Source organism: Elaeis guineensis, chromosome 1, assembly GCF_000442705.2.
Source record: "Elaeis guineensis isolate ETL-2024a chromosome 1, EG11, whole genome shotgun sequence".
Classification (NCBI taxonomy): Eukaryota; Viridiplantae; Streptophyta; class Magnoliopsida; order Arecales; family Arecaceae; genus Elaeis; species Elaeis guineensis.
This window is the reverse complement of record NC_025993.2, coordinates 10,389,764-10,412,372: the sequence shown is the minus strand read 5'-3', so window position 1 is coordinate 10,412,372 and position 22,609 is coordinate 10,389,764. Positions and strand designations below refer to the sequence as shown.

Here is a 22,609-nt window from a genome sequence, read left to right as displayed (position 1 = left end):
TGTAAATCTGGATTTTGAAAATTATCTTGAAAAGTCTACAAAATTTGAAAAATTTAGGATCTATAGATTGAATCGCATATTTTCTATTTCTAAAAAGCTTTTCTGATCGTGCGTCCAATCATAATGAAAAGTATACAAAGAAATCCATCGTTCAACAAAGAAGTCTGCCGTTCAAATACTATGATATAAGAATAAGATAAAAAATAGAAAGTATTCTTTCTCAGGAGTCTTTTTAGTTTTTGATCCAACTTTCTCAAAAAAAAATTCAAATAATATAAGGAAGGAAGGTGGAGAAACTATACGATAATTTTTCTCTCCTTTAACTAATCTCTCTAATATTTGAATTTAAATCTTAGTTGGACTATCCAATCAGATCAAAAATCCAATAGCTCAATTAATTGTCATTGACTACATGAAACCCTAATCTGAAATCTGCTCATCCCATTGTTATTAGCATAAGAGCTTGGAATACTCATAGTAGGCATCTGACAACTAGAATCCGACCCACAAGCTCATTGTTGCTAACTTGCAATATGGTGAGTTCCTTCAGCTTCACAAATGTTTGGTGGATGCTGTCATTGAGCTTATTATGAGACAAATCCAAGCTCTCTCCGTTGAGTTCGTTGGAGGTTGAGTGACTTTAGACTTTTGGAGGCAGTCTAATAACAGACTCCATTAGGATCCCTTCCAATTTACAGGGACAATGAAGACACTGAGGAGGTATACCGAACATCACTGAGATCAATGGCGTCCACATTGACAATTTCCACTTGTAGAGGGGAAAAAGGTGGAAAGTTGGCTTGTGCAAATCCAAATCCAGATTCAAAGGCGAATACCGAAATACAGGCACGTCAGAGCTGCTCCATGTGTTAGTGTATCACAATGGCAATGTAGTTATTGTAAGTCGAAAAGAAATTGTATGGCAGTACATGGAATCCAGATTAGAATAAAAGTGTGCCATCACCCAGCTGCCATCAACATGTGAAGAACCAAAGTTGAGACCTATATCACTAAAATGGTCATTATTGTGCTTCCTATGTACATTATGCCGCCGATGTAATTAGGAGGCCACCTTCCATGCCCTCCAAAACGAAACAATTTTCAGAACAGAACAAAAAAAAAAAAGAAACAAAAAAGGCAAAGGGGGAAAAAAAATCAAATAGCAAGCAATTGTCCATCTTGAAAATCAATCAGGCAACTTTTAGGTAACTTTCAGGCTTTCATGTAAAATTCATGTTATTTCATCATCTAATATATAGACATGACTTAAGCTAATTCTAAATTATTATAGCTTTTTGAAGTTATGAAGCTTGCTTGCTTTCAAATTTGCAATCAAAATTAATTTCATTTTTTAGATAAATGAGTAAACTCAAAGAATAACTTAAAAAGGGCAAAAAAAAAAAAAAAAAAAAAGAACTACAGCAGTTTATTGTTAGAATAATTTTAGCATAGTGAAATGCTGACAAGTGGTGACAAAAACCTTCCTCGGTTACCTTCACAGAAATAACATAGTAGTCCGCTCGAGAATGCTATCCATAGCATAGGTCAAGTTCAAGATGTAAAATAAAGGATGGTTGGGATTTGCTGGAGAGAATATAAATAAAATTAAGGTAAAATTAAGGGACTATGAAAATTAACGAGGCTGATTACAAGTTGAAATATCAATAAGTTGAGGAATCCAGAGACAAATAACATATGAATATCTAGTCACTCTCCAAATAGGATCTAAATTTGCAGCAGCTCTATGTGGATCTGATGGAAAAGTGCTTAATCCTTGGAGTCTAATCAAAAGAAACTAGTTTAAGACAGATGCCATTGCTTCAAGCATATGAAAGAAAGGTGCTTAATACTTACCAATACTTTTTTATGCATAATTAGATCTTTTTGTTTTAATATTTAGTTATAAATGGAAAAAAATCTTATGAAAAGATAGTTCAATGTGGGGTAAGAGATGACATTCCTTACAATTCACAAACATATATCTATATCTATATATATATATATATATATATATATATATACATACAGAGAGAGAGAGAGAGAGAGAGAGAGAGAGAGGCCAGAATATTTCGAAGAGTATTTGGCTCTAGATACATCCTAGTGAAAGTCAGTGAAGGGACTCTAAAAATTGACACCACTGGTTATAATCTACGATAATATAATATGGCAAGAAACCAAAAATCGTGAACTATTGATTTTTTTACATATGCATCAAATGAAAACAAAATTAATAATTTCAAAGTTTAATGTCATATTTTAGATTAATCTATAATTTAAAACAAATGTAAATAATTAAAATTTAATCTTCATGTATTTTAAAATATTTAGATCAAGATCAATAGTTTGAAGTTATAAATTAAATAGTTTCTTTTACATTTTTACCCACTAGTTATATTGCTATCGTTCATTTTTGTCGACTATATCTATAAGTTAGAGTGTTTCAAAATAAATGATTTTTATTTTTAAGCCATTTCATATATCATACATCATGATCAACGGTGCTGATTTTAATTTTTTAAGATAACCTTGATTAATTTCCACCAGAAAGTATCTGGAGCTAAATATTTTTCAGAAGCACTTCTGCTTAACTCTCTCTCTCTCTCTCTCTCCCTATATATATATATATATATATATCATGACCAACCATGTCGATTTCATTTTGAGTGGACCTTCATTGATTTGCAATGGAAAGTACTTAGAGCCAAATACTCTCAAAAGCATTCCAACCTAATTCTCTCTCTCTCTCTCTCTCTGTGTGTGTATTTAGTGTATATATATATGTATATATATGTGTGTGTGTGTGTAGAGAGAGAGAGATCAAATGCATTATGTTAATATATATTATACATGTGTCATTAGCTCCTCTAGAATGGTATTAATGATTTTAAAGAAAATTAATGATAGGCTATCTAAATTGAAAATCCAAATTGTTAGCTATAATCTACATAATTAAAAAAATTCCTAAAAGCATGGTCCAGTGTATGGGGTTCCTATCGCTACAGAGTCTATGAAAGTTACATATATGCAGCCATGTCCTTCATATAGATAGGTTGTTTCCATGTTTCAAACCCATCACATCTAGATTGCAATAGAGCAACCTTATTGTTGCACCACAGCTCACCCTCATAACAAAAACAACATAAAAACTAAAATTCACATACTTAGGTGGTCACTAATTGATACATCAAGTTGATACAAGAATAAAGGATATCAATTGCACTATTATGATTTATAACATGATAGGACAGATAAATTGAAAATCCACTTTAAAGATCTATACATCTTAAAACATGAATAGATTTAAATTTACTAGATTTTGATCATTAGAACATTGTAAAACATAATATCATGCTATTAAAACCAAGAAACACCTACTTGACAATTAGGTTAGAGACCATCAGAATATATGAATTTGGTTTTTAGGAATTTCTTTCACTTGGCATTATACAAACTAAGATCCAAATCCAGCCAACCTATGTCCAAAAGGCCTGTGACCAATTGGCTCGCTTGGTGTATTTTGGGACCAAACACTACCCGTTTGCCAAGAATGCTTTTGTCACATGATTTTCAACTGGTAGAATTCTATTATTATCACTATCAATGCACTGTAATTATACCAAATTAAGTAAAGACACAAGGCAAGAATTATCTTTAAACTTACCAAACAGATCCATGAATAATTTAGAGCAGCAATAAAAAATTTAGAGAGATGCAGGTGATCAGCTGTACAAACATATACAGACATAACAATTAAAGATAGGATTAGTATGAACCAATGGCATTTTGATTTGATTCCGTGACTATCTTCCTTCTTTTCGGTCAACTAGGACTCGTGTTACAAATAAACAACAGCTGAAATCAGACAGTGAAACTTACCAAAAACTACTTTAAGACTTCAATCTCCAGTAGAGATGACAACAAAGACATCATCAAGGGACCACTTTCTGATCTCTGATTTGTGTGTAGGATTAATTACCGCATTATCAGTGTTGGCTAGGCGATAGCCAATCACAATCTCCTGTCTCTCACGACCCCTAACCATGATATTGTAAAAGCATAGTTCCTCTTGCTCATACAAATAATATTCTGCAGGCCGTATTCGCAGCTCATTGCCCTGTAACATATGAGCAATATTTCAGTTATATGAATATGTGTCCAGGATTGTCAATGCTGACAATAACCAAAACAGGGAAAAAATATCTTGTGATTATGCTGACAAAAGTTAGATTCAACTTGTGTTCATGGTAAAAGTATAATGACGAACTCTTACCAGTCACTGCAAATCAAAAAGTGGTGCAGTATTCTAACACGAAAATGAAAGGATTATAAAATTTGTTCAAGTGGCTAAGTTCTGGGTCTGTTCAGTGACATTATGGCAGGGCCAGTGACCAATCAGAGTCGGAGTTGTTAAATATCCTACTAAAATAAAATTTATTTGCAATTATACCACAGAACAAGTTTAGTGCCATCTTGTTATAGAATATTGAACAAGTACAAGAAGTACCTCTTCAGCAAAAAGCTCTTCAAGAACCCGGTTAATTTGCTTGTCTTCAGCTACCATAGCTAATGCCATGCTAACTAGCTCATTTGACAGAACATAGTCACTTATTCTAGAAACAGAAACAAGGTTCCTAGTCCTGGAATCCAAGATTTCGCTGATGATTATTGATTTATCCGAAGCTTGCTGCATCTCGCGGATCCAGGAGCTGTGAGAGAAGCCAGCATACCGCAGAGATTTTGCTTCCTTGGATGGAAGACGCTTGGACTGCAAACAGGCAAGCAAACTAAGTAGACATTTTGCAAGATTAATTAACTTGATTAATTTTCATGCAGCATCAATTATATGCTCCATACACAAGCAACTGTAGCATTCAAGTGTGATTATCCCTCTTCAACAGGAGTAACATTGCATACATGTACATAGATAAGCGTGAGTGGACATGAACACATGAGTATGGGAACCTTCCAAATTTTACAGCATCAGAAAATACCTTCAATATGTAAGATTTAAAACATAAGCTCAACCTATGATCCACTTCATCCAGAACTTCCGCTCAAAACAATTAATGCCTCACCTTCTTCATTAGGAATTTGTTATGGGGGCATAAAAATTAGTGCAATTTGACAAAATGATTGCAAATAAAATATCTCAGGATAGTTTCTTTCTCTAAACCTAGATCCATTAAAAGATTAGATTCAAATGTCAATTGTCCTGGAACTATGATGAGATGTGGAGATGGGTATTTTTGGCTTGTCATAATTGTTTTTATTGATACGCTTGTAAGCAAGATGAGAAATTGGTCAGTTTATTGTTCCATATAATGACATCTTACCACATAACCATGCAGTATTTAGTATGGTTAGACCTCATAAATCATTAAAGATATAAAAATCATCCTTTTCTATGACCAATGCTAACAAGCTTCACCTTGGATCCATTTAGCATAATCAACACAAGGATACTGATTTTTTATAGAAAGGCAACAGATTGAGCAATCAATTTAAAAAGATCACACAAGGTTAATAATTTTCCATAATAAAGGAACCAATTTGCTTATTATTCCAAACAATACTTCGCTATCAAACCATACAGTATAGCTAACTAAGCTTTAGCTTTTCCCAAGATATACGGTAAATAACAAAAAGGAAATTGTTATATCACCAGTGCTAAACTGCCAATAATCAAGGTTGGTTTTATATTTACTGTTCTATTGAAACATGGCTTTCAACTTGTAACAACAACGCTCAGAGCCACAAAAAATCTTCAATGTCCAGCAACAGATAAACTAGTGTATGTTGTATAGAATATTGTCCAGGCCAAGGGCTGGCATACGATGGAGATTGGTACTAACAGTGCTGACACTCCAATGGAAGGATAGCAACAATGATGAAAGGTACGAAAGTTCAAGGTTTCCATCTTTGCCGAGATCTTGGTTGGTGTCGGCATTGGCAACCACCATATGATATTCAGTATATCAGCATCAATATCCTGGCCAATACACCCAATATCCTGAGATATTAGCTGATGTTTTCCAATCACCATTTTACTATCTTAATTAGACATTTAACTCATAAATTTCAAAATCAATGCCTTACTATAGTTGCTAACCTTTGATTCACCATATCAGCCAAAATTTTGATATCTCAGTACGTGAATATCAGCTGAAACTTCAAGAAATCTCAATTCCTTCCAAATTTTCCTACCTTTCATATAGGCTGAAAAGAACCAAGATCTTTGTTCATCTTGGTCTCAACCACCCACTGGGATAACTGTGATCTCAGCTTTTAAATCTTAGACTAAAGTATGCTTCGATAACCTTTTTATGTTTTTGTTTATCAAACAACAATTAAGTTTCAGCCAAAACCAATCTATTTCAGCTACAAATTGCTTTTGGCCAACATCTATCTGAAACTGATTGAAGTTTCTATTTCAGCTAACTTTTCGTCAGTTTCAGTTAAGTTCAGATGGTTTTGACAATATTGGCTGATTGGCAGTTTCCACCAGAAGCAACCAAAATTAATTTTTATTTAACAGGTACATATATTTATTGTTTACCCTCCTTTTCCATGATTTTCACTAATTTCTTCACTACTTAAAAAAACATTGCATGTTGATATGATTCCTTTTTCCTTGCTTACATGCTTTCAAAAATTAAAAGAAATATTAAAATGAAGAAATGAAATAAAATGGTTCGTCACTTAGACTGGATTTCTCTTGCCTAGATAGGTTATCCAAAGGAAATAGAAAGAAATATGCTTAGATGGGTCATTAAAACAAAATAAATTGGCACATGCTTAGATGGGTCTTCATTAAAAAGGCATGCTCCAAGTCCATTACTTTTTGAGGTGGAGCAGATAAGTGGATATTTTAAAAGCACTAACCGTGAACGTGCTTAGGAAGTGGAAGCGGGCTCAAGATTCCAACATGGATGCATTATCCTAGGTAGAAGATTCTGGCTACCAAGGCTTAGATTGGCTTTCTTGCTTAGCTTGGCAATCATAGGATATAGAACAACATATGCTTAGATGAGTCCTCTTGCTTAAATCGGTTATTAGTATTATGTGGTATTGAGTAAGGTCCCATTTGATAGCAGTCGGAGGGCCAAAAAGCTCTACTTGGAAGTCAAATGCTCTTTCAGATGATTTTCTTTCTTTTTCTTTTTTTTTTTTTTTTTTTTTTTTTTTTTTGAGCTGTTTGGTAAAAATTTTGAAATAGCTTCTACCCTCTCTAAAAGTTAAAAAAAGTTTACAAGGGAAAACTTCAATTTGGAGCTTCTGAGCAAAAGCTCTGCTTCACAAAACATGGGAAGTTGATTTCATTTTAGTAAAACTTCTGCAGAGAAAAAAAATACTAATTCTTCATACTTCCATTCATGCCCCTCTAAATACTTATCAAAACGTAATTCCATTTCACGCTCTTCTGGTCCCCCTGTCTAAGTCTGGCCCAAGCTTTGGGGACCTCAAACCTAATTCCATTTCACACTCTTCTAGTTCTCCCCACTCCCTCACCCCACCCCCCCCCCACCCCACCAAAAAAAATAGAAAAAAAAAAAAAACAACTGCCATGGTGGATGGAGGCGCCACCCCCACCATGCCCCAATCCTATGTCCTCCCCCTCCATGGCTCCTCTTCGCTCTGCTTCCATCAACAAGATCCTGCATCTGGTCCACCGTTGACCTCTCTACATGCCTGCGTGTCGAGCTCCATAGCCACGATGAGGGTGTCTCCAATATCTCCTCTACACACAACAATCACTACTGCTACTCCACCTCTGATGATCGCACCATCTACATTGGGGACTTGTGATTTTCTTTCCTGTCAAGACCCTCACCGGCCACACTAACAATGACTTCTGCAGCTCCTCCAACCTGCACTCCAACATTATCACTTTCAGGTTCTTCAATGAAACCATCTGTGTCTAGGAAGTTAAGTCACACAAGTGCCTCGACATCCTCCCTACCCACTAGGAGCCCAACACTATCATTGACTTCAACCGCAACAGCAGCCTCATCATCTCCAGCAACCACAACGATCTTTGCCAGCCTAAAAAGTTGGCAACAGAGCACTGCACGAAGACCCTTATGGATGACAAGAGCCCTTCGATGTCATTTGTCAGGTTCTGGCTCAATGGAAGATTCATGCTCACAGCCACTCTCGATGGCACACGAGTCTGAGCACTAGCTTCTACTCCTTTTGCGGTACATTTTGCATTGGATAATGAAAAATGCATTGCAGTAGCCAAGAATCTATTTTATTTACTGAATCCAAATATAGCTGATCGTGAAGTAGTGAATTTGAAATTTTTGGATCCAATTGACAATTAAAAGTATGATGGGATATTGAATAAATATATGAACAATTTTATTGACATTTTGTATGTGGGTGAACAGAGTCAAATATTTATGTTGTTATTAGAATCAAGAACTACCCGTTTGATATTATGATATTCTTTGTTACTTGGTAATCACTGCTAAAAGATAATTACATTATCTATTATATCAAAACAAATAACTTATAAGGATAACAATTTTGATGGTATAAACAGTTAAATAATTGAAAGCACTATGCAATGTCCATTATTGTCATTTTCTGATACTAAAAGCACCATCTCAGTTTGGTACCAAACATATGTTAACAACACTTCAGAAATATAGTTATCAAGTAGCCAACAATTTTTATTAAAAGCTCTAAAAGTGAAAACTCTTTAATCTTGGGCCCAAGTATATGTAGTTACTTCTTTAATCTTGTGTACTTGCCTTATTAGTTTATGCTACATTGAGTGATACTGGTATCAATACAATAGATTAGTACATTATTGTGAACTACTTCACGCATCAAGATTCAACTCGATTATACCCACATCAATCTCAAAAAATCCAAATTTGGTTTGTATTCATGAGTGGAGTACACATCAAACACAGATGCTCATTAGCACTTTGGTTGTAGATTATAGAGATCGATGGAGAGTTGACCATTCTCATAATGAGTTTGCCCCACCATAATGATGTTCGGCTTTCTCAAAATAACTTCAAAAAATGTCATAGTTTTGGTATCCTTCAGCAAATTTTGGAGTCTGAATGAGAAATATGTATGCTTAAACACCTTAATGAAAATATATTTTAATATAATCAATCATAAAACATTTAAAAAAAATCAAAGATGCATAATTTAGTTAAAAAATAGTATGGTTCCAACATGCCCATATCTCCATGACTTCCTTACGCAAAGTTAAAGACATGAACACTTTTGTAAATTTGATTCTGATGACTGCCTCCATGCAACACAATCCAAAACAAGTTCATGAAACATGAAAGAGAATGTTGTAACATATCTTAGGAAGAGGAATATAAGGAGTTAGGGAAGAGTAGAAATCGTGCAGCATAATGATCTGGATTTTTTTATATATGTAAACATTTAAGTTATCTAAATTGAAACCAATTGCAAATTCCATGAATGACACATGTCTTGATCTCTACAAGAGTGAACACATCAGAACAAATGTTGCAATATACATCAAATTGATAGAATGATGACATAAGTCAAACTGTCAAAGCTTACTTAGTAAGTTAAACATACTGATATGGTATAAGAAAAGATAAAAAAGTTAGATTGCAGAATATGTGTTGACTTTGACAGCAGAGAACATTAACTTACATGAATTGAAAGTCAAAGGCAACAAATAAACTTGTGAACTCAAATTCACAATCCCAACTACTAAATACCTGAATATCACGAATTAGGAGAAGGGTAGCCAGAGATCGTGAGTCAGAATGCACAATGGAGTCCTCTAGAGACTCATCTGCGAGAATTAAAATCTGTTGGTTCCAGGTTAGCATTGAACATAGTTGAAGAAATTAAAAATTTCAACCAAATATAAAATTTAAAAATATGGTGCACGGCAATGACTTTCGCATCGAAATTGCATAATTTACATAAATTCTACAATAACTTCTTAGTCACCCAAAAAAGTGTCTAAAAACCAGGGTCATATTGGCTATATCTCCAAATAACCAAGCATCCTAACCAATATTTATCATCATAATAGAAATGATGGCTGGTCAACTGCTAACTTGATTTTTTGGAAAATACGATAATAACTGTTCAAAGTTTCAAACGACCATTATTAGTCAACTATGATGGATAATAACTGAGAAAAAAATAATAACATTATTTGTTCGACAAACTATACATAAAACAAGATATATTTTTGAACCAGTACAGACATTTGAATTTTTTAAAAGAAATTATTTTGACCAGATGAACAGTGAGAGTCATATACCTGCCATTAAACCTGTCATATTATGACCAACACAAAGCCATTCAAGCACACATGCACGTTACCTTGGTGCATGTGCATGTGTGTCTGCTTGCATACGTGTATAATGTCCATTATAGTGTTATGTTAACCATTACTTTAAATTTTAGACCTTGCTCAAACTACCACCAGAAGGTGACCATCAAACATTTGACTCCTTAGAAAGATAACTCAACAAGGTAACAACTCATAAGGTTAAAACTGGCCACCATACATTTTCAGGAAACTGCATTAACTATGCCACCACATACAGTATTGATAAGAAGCCTGAGCAGTTATCATGTGTAGAAAATCAACAGGAAGCATATCAATTGAAATGTATGTAACCTGTTATAGCCTTTGCAAGCAATCCATAGGTTTAATATTGATAATCAATGAAAAAATAATATGAATTATTTAACTACAAAACATGTTATCCAGAATATACAGTGGGATTGCAAACTTTTGATATCTGGTCCACAAACACAACCTAACTCAAGCAGCAAAATAGTTGAAGAAAAATCCTGAAGGCATGTATTTCTGAGATTGATATGAGAAGAACATAGGTCTCCTAGTAATCTAAGAGCACAGAAGACTCTTAACACCCACAGTTTTGCCTCTCACCATCGACTTTGTGCTTCTCAATAACCAACAGCAAGATAGGCACAGAATATAGAATCGATCCTCCTCACCTCATGCCTCCAAAGTTCAAACGTACAATCCTCTAAAGTTTGAAAGTTGAATGTACTACTAATAAGTTTCTGGGAGGATTATTACATTTCCTTTAAGATAACCCATTGGTTAGCTTAGTGCTTACCAAATTCTCTTAGCATATGCAAACCATATGAGTGCAATGTCTCACTATGACTTTGTTTGCTGCATGAACCTAGTAAAATCAAGTACACTGGAATACCTTCCTATATGTTGCCCAAAGTATAATAGTTGTTCATCTCACTGATAAGCAAAATGAACTTGGTTCTCTGAGGTGTGAGAGCTCTAAACCTATGCAAAAGATTTTTAACCTAACAATAATCATCACATTGAAATTTGAGGGACTTGATAGAGGTAGATAGACACAATGGAAGGGACCATTTTTGTAAGTTACTTAGCATAACTCTAGAACTAGATGATCAAGCCAGAAATAATGGCAAAGGGTCAATTTCTATGCATGCTCGCATTTTTACATGAAAATAAAATCTGTGTTTAACCAGCTTAGAAATTGTTATCCTTCCAGATTTACTGGACTAGCCTTATCAAGTACAAAATCTTGTTCTAACAAAAGAACATCAAAGAAAAAGCTGAGTAGGGGCAGATATATTTATTAAAAAAAAATTACAAATGTCTCAAACATTCTCATGTCTAATTTCTTAAGTCAGACTGGCTTTCTTTAGTCCTTACTCTATCAAAATAAAACCTCAACTTTAACAAAACTAATATTCAGTAATTCTAGGAATCTGTGAATACTTACAGAATCAATGTTTCTAAAGGAAGACTTTCTAAATGCGACGGATGACAGCATTTCCCTCCTTGTGGACAAGCTTAATATTTGTCAATCCTAGAAGATCTAACCCACCATCTGTGAGCTTCTTTTCTCTTTCCTTCTCTGGTACCTCATTGAACAACCACAGTTCAGAATTTGGAGCAAGAAAAGCCTCTAACACCTGAACATGGAAAACTGGGATTTGGATCAAGGTGTTAACTATTTATAGCAAAGATGAAGGAAGAAAGAAGTCCCACAGGTCAGTATATGTATGGAAATTGAAGACCTGAAGGTACTAAACAATTATATAATGGTTGAGGAGAGAAGGCTATAAAAACATAAAGTTACCTAGTATCAAAAAGTCACAAAATTTTGAAGGAACTTAGAAAAATTCATGCAATACAAGCATCAAATTACCATTATCATATCATCAATGTCACGACGCCAACCACAGAACAAAATCCTTTCTGGGTATTTACGAGGGCAAGAAACATGAGGCAAAAACCTTTGTGTACCTGAGACAAGAAATATCCAGAGTGAACTGTGACAACAGGAGAAAGAAGCACGATCAAATATGACTAAAATTAGTCCCCCATCCAAAACAAAGAAGTGTGACAAAAACATGAATATTTTTTTAAAATACCAAGTAGTAGCTTGGTATTTACTTTTGCTACTAACTTTGTAATACAGAAATGCAAAGCAATTGTTATCTAGTCATTCAAGGCAAAAACCAAAAATCAGGAAGAAAAAAAGGTAAAAAGGTTAAGAATTTTTTAGATTAGTAACCATCAACATAAATGTTTTATATGCCGCAATGATGCAAGAACAACACAGAATGGAAGGAAAAAAAAAAAAAAAGAAGAAGAAGAAAAATGGAAAAAAAAAAAAAAAGAAAAACAATCAGATAACAGAAAGCTCTGTTGAAGAATACTCTGCACCAGAATCATAGTGAACCAAAGAGCAGACCATCACTCTATCCTGCCAATAGCTAGTTAGCTACCTCCCCATAATCTAAGGAAGTTTCTGGAATTCCTATAAAAAGTTTTCGGCAGTTAAAATCAGGCCGAACATTGGCCAATTAGAAGGGGAAAAAGGAAGAAGACTCAAAATGTGAGATGAACATCAAATTTTACTAGACAAGTTGTTGGAATTATTTTAATGAAAAAGTCAAATAAACTTGTTTAAATGGCACATTTATTTTATTTATTTTGCATTCAGCAAATTTTCAATGAAAACATAAGGGTTATATGCATAGAAATTGTGTACTGGAAGTCAAACTGATTATTGGTGATTATTTCCATTGCTCTGTTAGAGTCAACAACAAGATGCAAAAGGAAAATGGGAAATGAGAATTAAACAAAACAGAAAGTTCACAATGAGTAATATGTTTACAAGCTTACAAGAATCTATTGAAATTAAACTTTTAGTATCGCACTTTATGCGATGCACACAGATAACACAAGCACAAAAGCAAATTAACCGGTGTGAACTAGCTCAGTATTGATTTACACTGCAAGAAACTAGGGCACCAGTGGAAGCAAACTGCCCAAACACAAGATTTGGATACTCAAGATCCTTTGATGCATAAAGGAAAGGTAGATGGTATACCTCTGGTAAAGGACCTGGAGCATAAGTATCATCATCTTCAGCAATAACAAGGATTTCATCGCCATCTTTTAGAACATAATTGTCATCAGGATTTATTATGATTTTCCCATCATTTGCAGCAACCTTAACTCCACAGGGTACTGCATCAGGGAATGAAACAAGTACATCCTCAAAATGCATACCATCCAACTGAGGCCACCTTTTTATATAGAACTCTGCATTCTCAAATCCCAATATATCTTCCCATATCTGCAAAAGTAGCAATAGCGATATTATTTGATGTATAATCCAGGTGAACTCAAACAAAGATTTACACAAAATAATTTATGCAACAAAAGAAACATGGAAAAAACACTGTTTGTAAGTTTCAAGTCCCAAAAAAACACTTGTCCAAAGAATAAGACCACTTACAATAATTTACAAGCCATGCCTATGTAAAGTATAAGTGCTGCAAAGAGTTCCAATCACAAAATTACTAGGCTTTGATAATTATATGTCTGTAATCACATATGCAACATTAACCATTCCAAATATATGCCCTTTTTTACAACTGATTTTTGCTGAGCTGGGAGAAGTAAACATAAGCCATAAAACTAATGCTTTAAATTGAAAACCAAGAGATTTCTCAGCTGAAAGTCTAATTTAAAACCCCAGTACTCAGTTCTTAAAAAAATATAGAGCAACTCAAAATAGATAGAATTAACCAACTTCAACACACTCCTATTAGGAAATCAGGGGTTGAATGCAAGGCCAGCATGGAGTCCACATTATATCATCAAACACCCAAAAATTGAGGAAAAAGATAAATGTAGGAAACAGAAAGGAAAGGGAAAAAATAAAATGCTATTTAAAATATAACTCACTAATTTTAGCACCAGATAAATAAGTCAGGGGTTGAACATTACCTGTGCAAGGCCAGGCTGGAGAGCGCATTGTATCATCAAACGTCCAATCACATCATGAGCAACCACTGTTTCAATTAGTTCTCCTCCAACAAGTTTCACTAAAGGCTCATTGTCCAGATCACTCATCTCGACAACAACGTGACCCCTTAAGCCCTCCTTTACACCGGTAAGGCTCAGTACAACCCGCAAAGCACGTGCATCACTCTAGAAAATGTAATACAGATAAGAATTATTATCTGGCCCATAAGGTCTATAAATAAGTTCAGGACTCTAGAACTTGTTGAGGGAAAACTACTGACTTGATCCGCATTTTCATCAGCTGCCAAAACAATGATAGCACGTGCCTTGGAAACTGAAACCTATCAATATGCAGTTAAAAGTCAAGCATGCAGAAGCTAACAATGTTTTGAAAATGACAAGTAAATTTGCAGTCAAAAGGCTAGATAGTACACTATGTTGCATAGTTTCACCTGGAGGTACCTTTTTCAAGTCAGCCAGTATAAGAGGACTGCCACTCCTACATATAACAGATGTTTTCATGAAATCAAATTCTAGTTTTGCTATGTCCATCTCCATTTCTTCTTTGTCTCTTTCTGCTAGCACCACAACTACACCACCACCAAGGCTCTTATTTGCGATTGCTAGCTGCTTGACAAGAGAGCCCTATTGTGCAAACATCAGAGAATAGTACATCACTTAGCAAAGAAAATTATAGATTTATAAGATGTTACTTTGTGATTAAAAAAAGAAACAAACTGGAAGTACCAATTATCATCATGAAACAGACAATTGAAATAACTAAAATAACCACAAAGAGTTAAAATAAGATCAATATGTTAAAGCCAATATACATTTTTGACCCTTACCCTATCAGCTTAAGCTTTTGAGTCATTTGGTTACTTAACATGGTATTTGCTGGAGGGTCACAAGTTTGAATCCCTCCAATTAAGTTATTTATCTAATTATCCCAATTTTTCTGTTATCCCAATTCTTGTTTGTGTTGACTCAGTTATCCCTCCATGTACATGGTCCAGGCTACATGTGAAGAGGGATGTTAAGCCTAATATAAATTGTTAACTCTTTCCCTATCAGCGTAAGCTTTTTGTGTCATTTGAACACGATGTTCATTGTGTATAACAAAGACATAAAGTAACAATCTGCATGTTCTTCAAGTAGAAAACAGAAAATGTAAAATTATATAGCTAAATTATGTTTGTAAGATTTTACCTTATGGTGGTTTGTAAACCATTTCGTTTAGCCATGATATGTATTATCTGTTTCAAGATCACGTAACAAAGCAGCCATCACCATCAAATACATAACATACATGTAGAGTGTTGTTTGTACTTTGTATTGATGGAAACTATGCAGTAGAGTGTTGCTTGTATTGATGGAATCTGGATGAGTCTTACAACTCCACGAAACATGTATAGAAAGATGAAACTATATAGTCAATCATATGCACACAAAAAGGGTAAATTGATGAAAATCAAGAGATGGGGTTAATCATACAGCGTGAACATTAAAGCCTGTATGGAAGCAGGATAGGCAATTGAGAGGTAAGGTGTCATTATCCTCGATGGGGTATGATATATTCTAGAATAAGGTGGGACTTTTTTTGGATAAATCATTTTTCCCATGTCCAGGACAGACCATTTTTGACCCTGACCTGCTAGACTGCCTAAACCCAGATTAGATGGATGGGTTTGGGTAAGGTTTTCTTTTTATAATTGGACTTGGATGGATAGCAAAGACCAACCTGATTACAAATGAGTCATATATGGGTTTGGCTCTTCTAACCCAACATGTTACAGGGGTCAAAAAGCACTTCAAAATCCATCCCCAAACCTCTAGGATGATGATGAAGTGAAAAAAAAAAAAAACTGTAGGATGGTGGTAATCATGCAACAAGCTATGGCCTATTCAAATATGGGTTCAAAGAATTTTTTTTAAAAAAAAAGTACTTTAATTAAAGTGAAGGAAACTGTGTTTAAGATTTATCGCATTTTCTTCTTCATGTTAAGTTTCCTTCTCGCTTTCTTACTTTGTTTGAATGCCAACCTTAAATCCTCTCATTTTGGCTATATTTTATTTCTATCTGCTATGATATATAATTGACAATGAAGAACTAATTGGGTTGGCATGTTGGATATGGATTTATACTTTGCAACCTGATTATAAATGGATTGGGTATGGGTTAGGAGCTTTCTGACTCAACCAATATTTCTTGACTTGGCCCAAGCCTAACCCATTCTAATCCATTTCCACCTCTATGTCATGATTACATTGCACCATAGTACAACAAACAAAACAACAATGATTATTGTTAATATAAAGGACAAAAATGCCCTCCTCTTTCAGGTTTGTCTTCTCTAATAAGGGTTTATTATGGTTATTCCATAAAGGAGTGCATGATATGGGGTGATCATCCCAAGATCAAGGGTGATGTGGGTGGAGGTGATAAGATCACAATATTTGGTTGTATCATGGTGATCTTACGTAATAGTGATTCCAAATCATCTCCACTCCTCACATCCCCACCCAACCCAATGATGGATACCCGTCCTTAAGGTTAGGAATCCAAAATCATCTTAGGGAGTGATCTTAGATTACCATGGTGATCCCATTTGGGTCACCAAATGCCACCTCAATGTAGGTAGGAAAGAACATAAGGACACCCCAATATCATGGTACCTTAGGCATTGTTAATCCCAAATTATTCCATGTTTGACCAAACTGTCAAGGATCAGCAATCCCAAACAATTTTTTGACTCATTTGGCCTTGATCATAGAGATAAGTAGTCCTACCTTACCTTATCCCACCACTTATACCATTTCCAATCTAGGATTACAAGTTTACCATTCAAACTTTGATTTCCCCATACTTTCTCTATAATGAGAAGAGCAAAGGCTAGACCATTAGAGTAAAGACAGAAAAGAAAACAAAGTAACATGCTTAAATTTAAGTATGCATTCAGAGAAGAAGATAACAGGACAAAATAAAGTGTCTAAAATTTAATTAAGACATTGGGATCCAAATAAAAGACGAGGATAACATGGCAAGTTTTATGTTCCTTGAGAGTGGAAGAGGTTAAGTGAATAAGAGAAGCTAGTCACTGTAAATCCAGATGTTCTCCCGAAAAACCCAAGTTATATTAAATTGCATCTAGCCAATCAAGCTTAGCCTGATCAGTTAGCACCCCTCTCCACATGAGAATTCGAGTGTTGGCATCTCTTGTTCTCTCTCCCTCTCTCTGTGTAACAGCATTTATCCCTCTCTAAGCTTAAATATGCTTTGCTCGTTCGATAAAAATATAATGTTATAGGCTCTAAATACTACCAAGCATAGTTTAAAACTAATTCATCTATCTCATGTTTACGTTGGAATCTCCAATCCACCCAAATGAATGCTAACATTGATAAATAAAAGATTTGCTGCTTAATTTTTGCAATATTTATGTGTAGCACATTAAAACACACATGCATGCACTTGCAAAACATTCAAAAAAGGGAAAATTATATGGACTCCTTTCCATATAATTCAAACATGAATCCACTATATTGACCAACAAAAATGATGCTGAAATGTAGATGCTGTCAAGCCAAAGGTATAAAAGGATCTAAATGAGCTGTGACCCTAAATGAAGGTGACTATGGCAAAGCTTTGTGTTGCTTTGTTTCAGTAACTACACATGATGTTGGATGCACCATTACAAATATTGACAATTTGACATTGCATCCAACCAGTAGCCAAGTGCATGCAAATAAATGATGAAATAAATGGAGAAAGAGATTAGATAGGAGGTGGCAATCCAAAAGTTTGGTAGTGCATTGAGCTCAGCTGAGACTCTGAGAGGACTGTGACAAAATCAATAGGGTAGTGGAGTCTAATGTTTTGATGGAAAATTAATTACCCAATTTTTTTTTAAAAAAAAAAACCTAGAGTCTCTTTTCATAATAATTAGTATTTAGTTAAATGTACTAGCCCACAAGACATCAGAACAAGATTTTACGTCCCAGCAGGATAGAGGATGTCCCACCCATCTCGTACTGTCCTGTGACAAAACGGGACCGGGACAAAGTCGCAACTTTGAAAACCATCCATATAGGGAGAGAAGAAGAAAGAGGAAAGAAAATAAGAAAAGATGAAGAAAAAAAAAAGTAAAAAGAAAGAAGAAAAAAAATGAAAGAAAGGAAAAAAGAAGAAAAAGAAAGGAAGGAAGAAGAAAAAGGAAAAAAAGAAAGAAGTGAAGGGATAAGGCAAGAAAAAAAAGGAAAGGAAAGAAAGAAAGGTAAAACAAAAGGAAAGAAAGAAAAGAATTAGGAGAGAGAGAGATGAAAGATATCTAGTGGATCGCATGATCTAGACTGCTACTAGGACAAGACGGGACAGTAGGACGTCCTGTTCCATGGGAAAACCGGGACACCTCTGCCTCATCGGTTTCAAAACCTTGCATCAGAACAATCCTAAATAATTTTTCAAATGTTAAGAGCACTTTCAATCAAGTTATAGGACAGCTACTTATTTTAACATGTGAAACAGCACAAATGTAATGTTATTACAGACAGTTCCCAGTTGCGAGGTTAACTGCTTGGGTAGTTGACATGTCTGAAATTGCCCCATGTGTGGGTGTGTGTGTGTGTTCTGTTACGTATGAATGATTATACAAAAATATGTGCACAAATGTAAAGTATATAATTACAAATATGTTTTCTTGCAAGCATGAAGTTATGTGGACATATTGTATATCCCTGACAATATTATATATGTCTGTGCACATAGATTTGCATTTTACATACCACAGAGATGTGAACTATGTATGCGAAGTATCGTCTAGTGATTTCATTTTCCTTTAAAATGACACATGACTTATGAGAATGGAGTAAGATGCATCATCCAAGGAAAACTTATATTGAAAATAAAACAAATAACTCAATTTTTATTTTTAAACAAGTGGCCACAGGTATTTCATTCAAAATCGAAACTTGAACACCAGCCTGCTACAATATTGACAATTGAAGAAGCTCATCAATCTAGTGCTTTTATCTTGCTTTTTCAAAGAAAAAATTATAAGCTAAGTTAGTATAGCTTGTATAGACTGATATATCTTGAAAGTATACCCTAGAAGTAGATCTCGGCAGTTTGGGACCAAACCACCCAGCCAATTCTAAGGAAGCCTGAGCAATAAATTTAGACCCAATGGACCAAGTCAGGCCCAGTTCTTGAAGCCTGAGAACGCTAAGGGGTAGTCTTAGGTTCACTGAAATTTGATTTTGCCCAACTTCTCCCAGGTTGATGCATATAATATTATAAATCTTGATAAGTTTCAACAATAATTACTTACATAACCATTAGGCTTCTGTTTAGCACATTGTTACCCACTTCCCTCTCCTTCCCTCCAACCCCCACATCCTCTCTCTCTCTCTCTCTCTACACACACACACACAGACACACACACACACACACACACATATACACACACACACACATATATATATAACACACACACACACACACACACACACACACACATACATATATATATAATTCGCCGACACACACACACATATACATATATATATAATTCGCCGCCACCAAAAAGAGCAATACCAGATGAAGCACAGTATGGTATGAAAATATTTTGTGCAATGACCACGAAGCACTTTAAAGGTGAATATGAAATTTTTCAAAGTTGTACTCTGGACTTCTAGCACCTTAATCAAAAATGATGCCACGAGATCAAATTCTCTCTTAGAACACAAACTTGCACCCCACAGAAAAAGCATACTTCTATACCAAATTCCCTCTTGGGACACCAACTGTCATGAATTGTATTGTTGGTTTCTTCCATGAATAAATCATTTGACAGTAATTTATTAACAGTGCACCTGATTTTACCCACTGTCATGAGATCATATACCGTTGCCTTCTTCCATAAATAAGTGATGATGATTAATGTTACCTCATTATCAATGCACCAGATTTTTCCAAACACATGCCTCGTATCAAAGTCTTTTTCATAATCTAGACATCACCTGTGTGAGTATATTGCAAACTGTGTGGAGAAAAGTAAAAACACCAGCCATGATTTCTTATTAAAGTAGAGCTAGCATTCAAACTTCAACTGAAATATTAAGTCTAAAATTTCTCAAACAACTTACCAGTTTGTCACTCCATCCAAGGATTAGGATGTGATTACTCTCAATCACTTCGCTCTTCCCCTTACGCCAAGAATCCACCTTTTCTGATATTGCATCTGATACAAGCCCAAGCATCATAGCAAATATCAACATGCCCCCAGAACTGATAGACACTGAAACAATCCTTGGCCCCAGCCCATTCTGGTCAGCATGGTTCCCAGAGTCCGCCACAAAGGTCCACGAAAGCCAAAGAGCTTCAGAAAGGCTAGCATCACTAACAGCATATAATGCCAACCCGCCAAATCCAATAAGAAGCACAGTAGCAAAAAGAAGAGCAAGAAGCTTAGCATAGGGATACATAGAGAAGAATACATCCACTCTATATGCAATCCGCTTCTTTAAAGGAGCTTCTTCCTCGTTATTCTTCAGACTTTTTGATGGCGTCTTCAATCGAGGCAGGTGATCGAGGCATTTAAAAAGAAAAAAAGGTGTCGCTAGTGAGATCACCACAGTATACAAAACAACAGTTCTACCGTCAATGTTACCAAAATGAGAAACGGAATTCCTATCCTCAGGCTGCAAAATTTTACCACCATCATCACTGTCGACACCATTTCCTCTACACAACTGAGGGACGTTGTTAATCTCTTGCTGTCAAAAGAAATTAAAATTATAGATTGGATCTCACCAGAGACAATATCAAATGCAACTATAATATCTTCTTTCCGCTTTTTTGGAAATCCAGAAAAAATTCAACAAAAATACAGGAGATGTGAAGAGCAAAGGCAATACCTCAAGCTCTAAAACTCTCTTTCGCTGAGAAAGTGCAAACAAAGCACATGATACAGAAACTACAAGTAGCTGCCACAAAAGAGATGGTGGGATCAAACACTAGAAGCTAAAGAAGGAATGTTTGAGAGAAGAATATGCTCAATTTAATGAACGCAATAAGAGGGATTAAATAACTCACAAGCAAAAGAATCAAAGAATTGTCAAACCGGAGAGCTGCTCCTCTATCCGAAGCAGCTGAAGTAGAAGAAGGGAGTGAGAGCTGCCTCCTTTCTTCCAGCACCAGCGGCCGCTTCACTGCCTCCTTCCTCTTCTCCACCTCCGAGACACGTGCGAGAGTCCGATCTGGAGACTTCGCAGCCCACGCCGGGCCCTTTTGGTCCGGCAAGCGCGGAGGAAACTCCGTCCGCCTCGTCGCGGACGACGGCCGGGCCCCGGCCGGCGTCCGAGAGGCGGTCCGCGGGCGTGAGGGGTAGGGCCCGAGGAAGGACGGGAAGCACCATTCCCGATCGAAGGCTCCGGCATTGGGAGGGGCGTCGGAGGGGTCGTCGATGGCGACGGTGAGGCGTCGGGGGGGCGGGAGGGGGGCGGTGGAGGAGCGGCGGACGGCGGGGTGGAGGGGCCCGGGGAAGACGGCGCCGGCACCGGCGGAGATGGTCCGGGACTTCTTGAGCTGGGGCGCGCTCTCGCCATTTCTAGGGCTAGAACTTGGGTTAGGGCTTGGACCGGGAGTGGGGTTTGAGCTTTGGCTCGCGCCGCCATCGCTCTCCGGCATCCTCTCGAGATGTCTATCCCTCTTTTATTTTTTTTTTATTTTCTAGAACAATAAGTTCCCTTTTCCTGCTTTCTTCGGTTATTTATAAAGGAGCTGTGGGAGCTCTGAGAAGAGACAACGGGAGCTGAGAGCCTGAGATTGGAAATATTAATTTTTAAAGAAAATAGTTTAATAATTCATCGTTGGAGTGGAGGGAGGGGCTCAGAGAGGCGAGTAGGGAGCGGTGACGGAATTCGGCGAAGATGCCGGGCCAAAGAATTATTCGTGTTTCTGTAACACGACTCGTAAAGTCCGTGTTGGATGGCGGGCGGTAATCGAGGGGCGTGGTCCGTCCGGGCGCGGGGGGGAGCATGTGCGGTGCACGTGAGGAACGGCCCCGTGACGGCGGTTAAGGCTATTAGAGAATAATAGGTACGTTCCGGTTAGCTGTCCCGCTCAAGTAACGACCGACGGCCGAGGCGGGCTGACAGAGGCTGCGGATGGACAGAGGAGGCCGTCGGTCCTCCGTGGGCCGTCCAGTACTGGCAGCGCGAATCTCCTCCGTCCGTCATGACCGGATGGTTTGGTCCGTGTCCAAATTCCGCTAATGGAATCCAAGGGAAAGGCTTTTGCTCGTG

At 36.4% G+C, this 22,609-nt stretch overlaps 1 protein-coding gene across 7 annotated transcripts; it reads right to left on the bottom strand.

Annotated features, from left to right (window-relative positions):
* Positions 1–292: 292 nt before the first annotated feature.
* LOC105037937 (probable ion channel POLLUX) lies at positions 293–22,218 on the bottom strand. 7 transcript variants are annotated; one of them, XM_073250595.1, is made up of 11 exons: positions 21,399–22,210; positions 21,221–21,289; positions 20,450–21,079; positions 14,768–14,950; positions 14,587–14,646; positions 14,288–14,491; positions 13,383–13,631; positions 9,723–9,815; positions 4,505–4,765; positions 3,877–4,114; positions 293–857 (listed from the first exon to the last, which is right to left on the bottom strand). In XM_073250595.1, the coding sequence occupies exons 1-10, from the start codon at positions 21,990–21,992 to the stop codon at positions 3,896–3,898; spliced, it is 2,562 nt and encodes an 853-aa protein (XP_073106696.1). In that variant the 5' UTR covers positions 21,993–22,210; the 3' UTR covers positions 293–857; positions 3,877–3,895. The 7 variants fall into 7 exon arrangements, 6 of the variants coding, with proteins under 6 accessions (XP_073106696.1, XP_073106689.1, XP_073106707.1 ...); XM_073250588.1 differs by lacking the exon at positions 293–857 and having other exon boundaries at positions 3,737–4,114; positions 21,399–22,209; XR_012137804.1 differs by lacking the exons at positions 293–857; positions 3,877–4,114 and adding an exon at positions 12,192–12,289 and having other exon boundaries at positions 4,750–4,765; positions 21,399–22,217.
* Between the last annotated feature and the right edge of the window lie 391 nt (positions 22,219–22,609).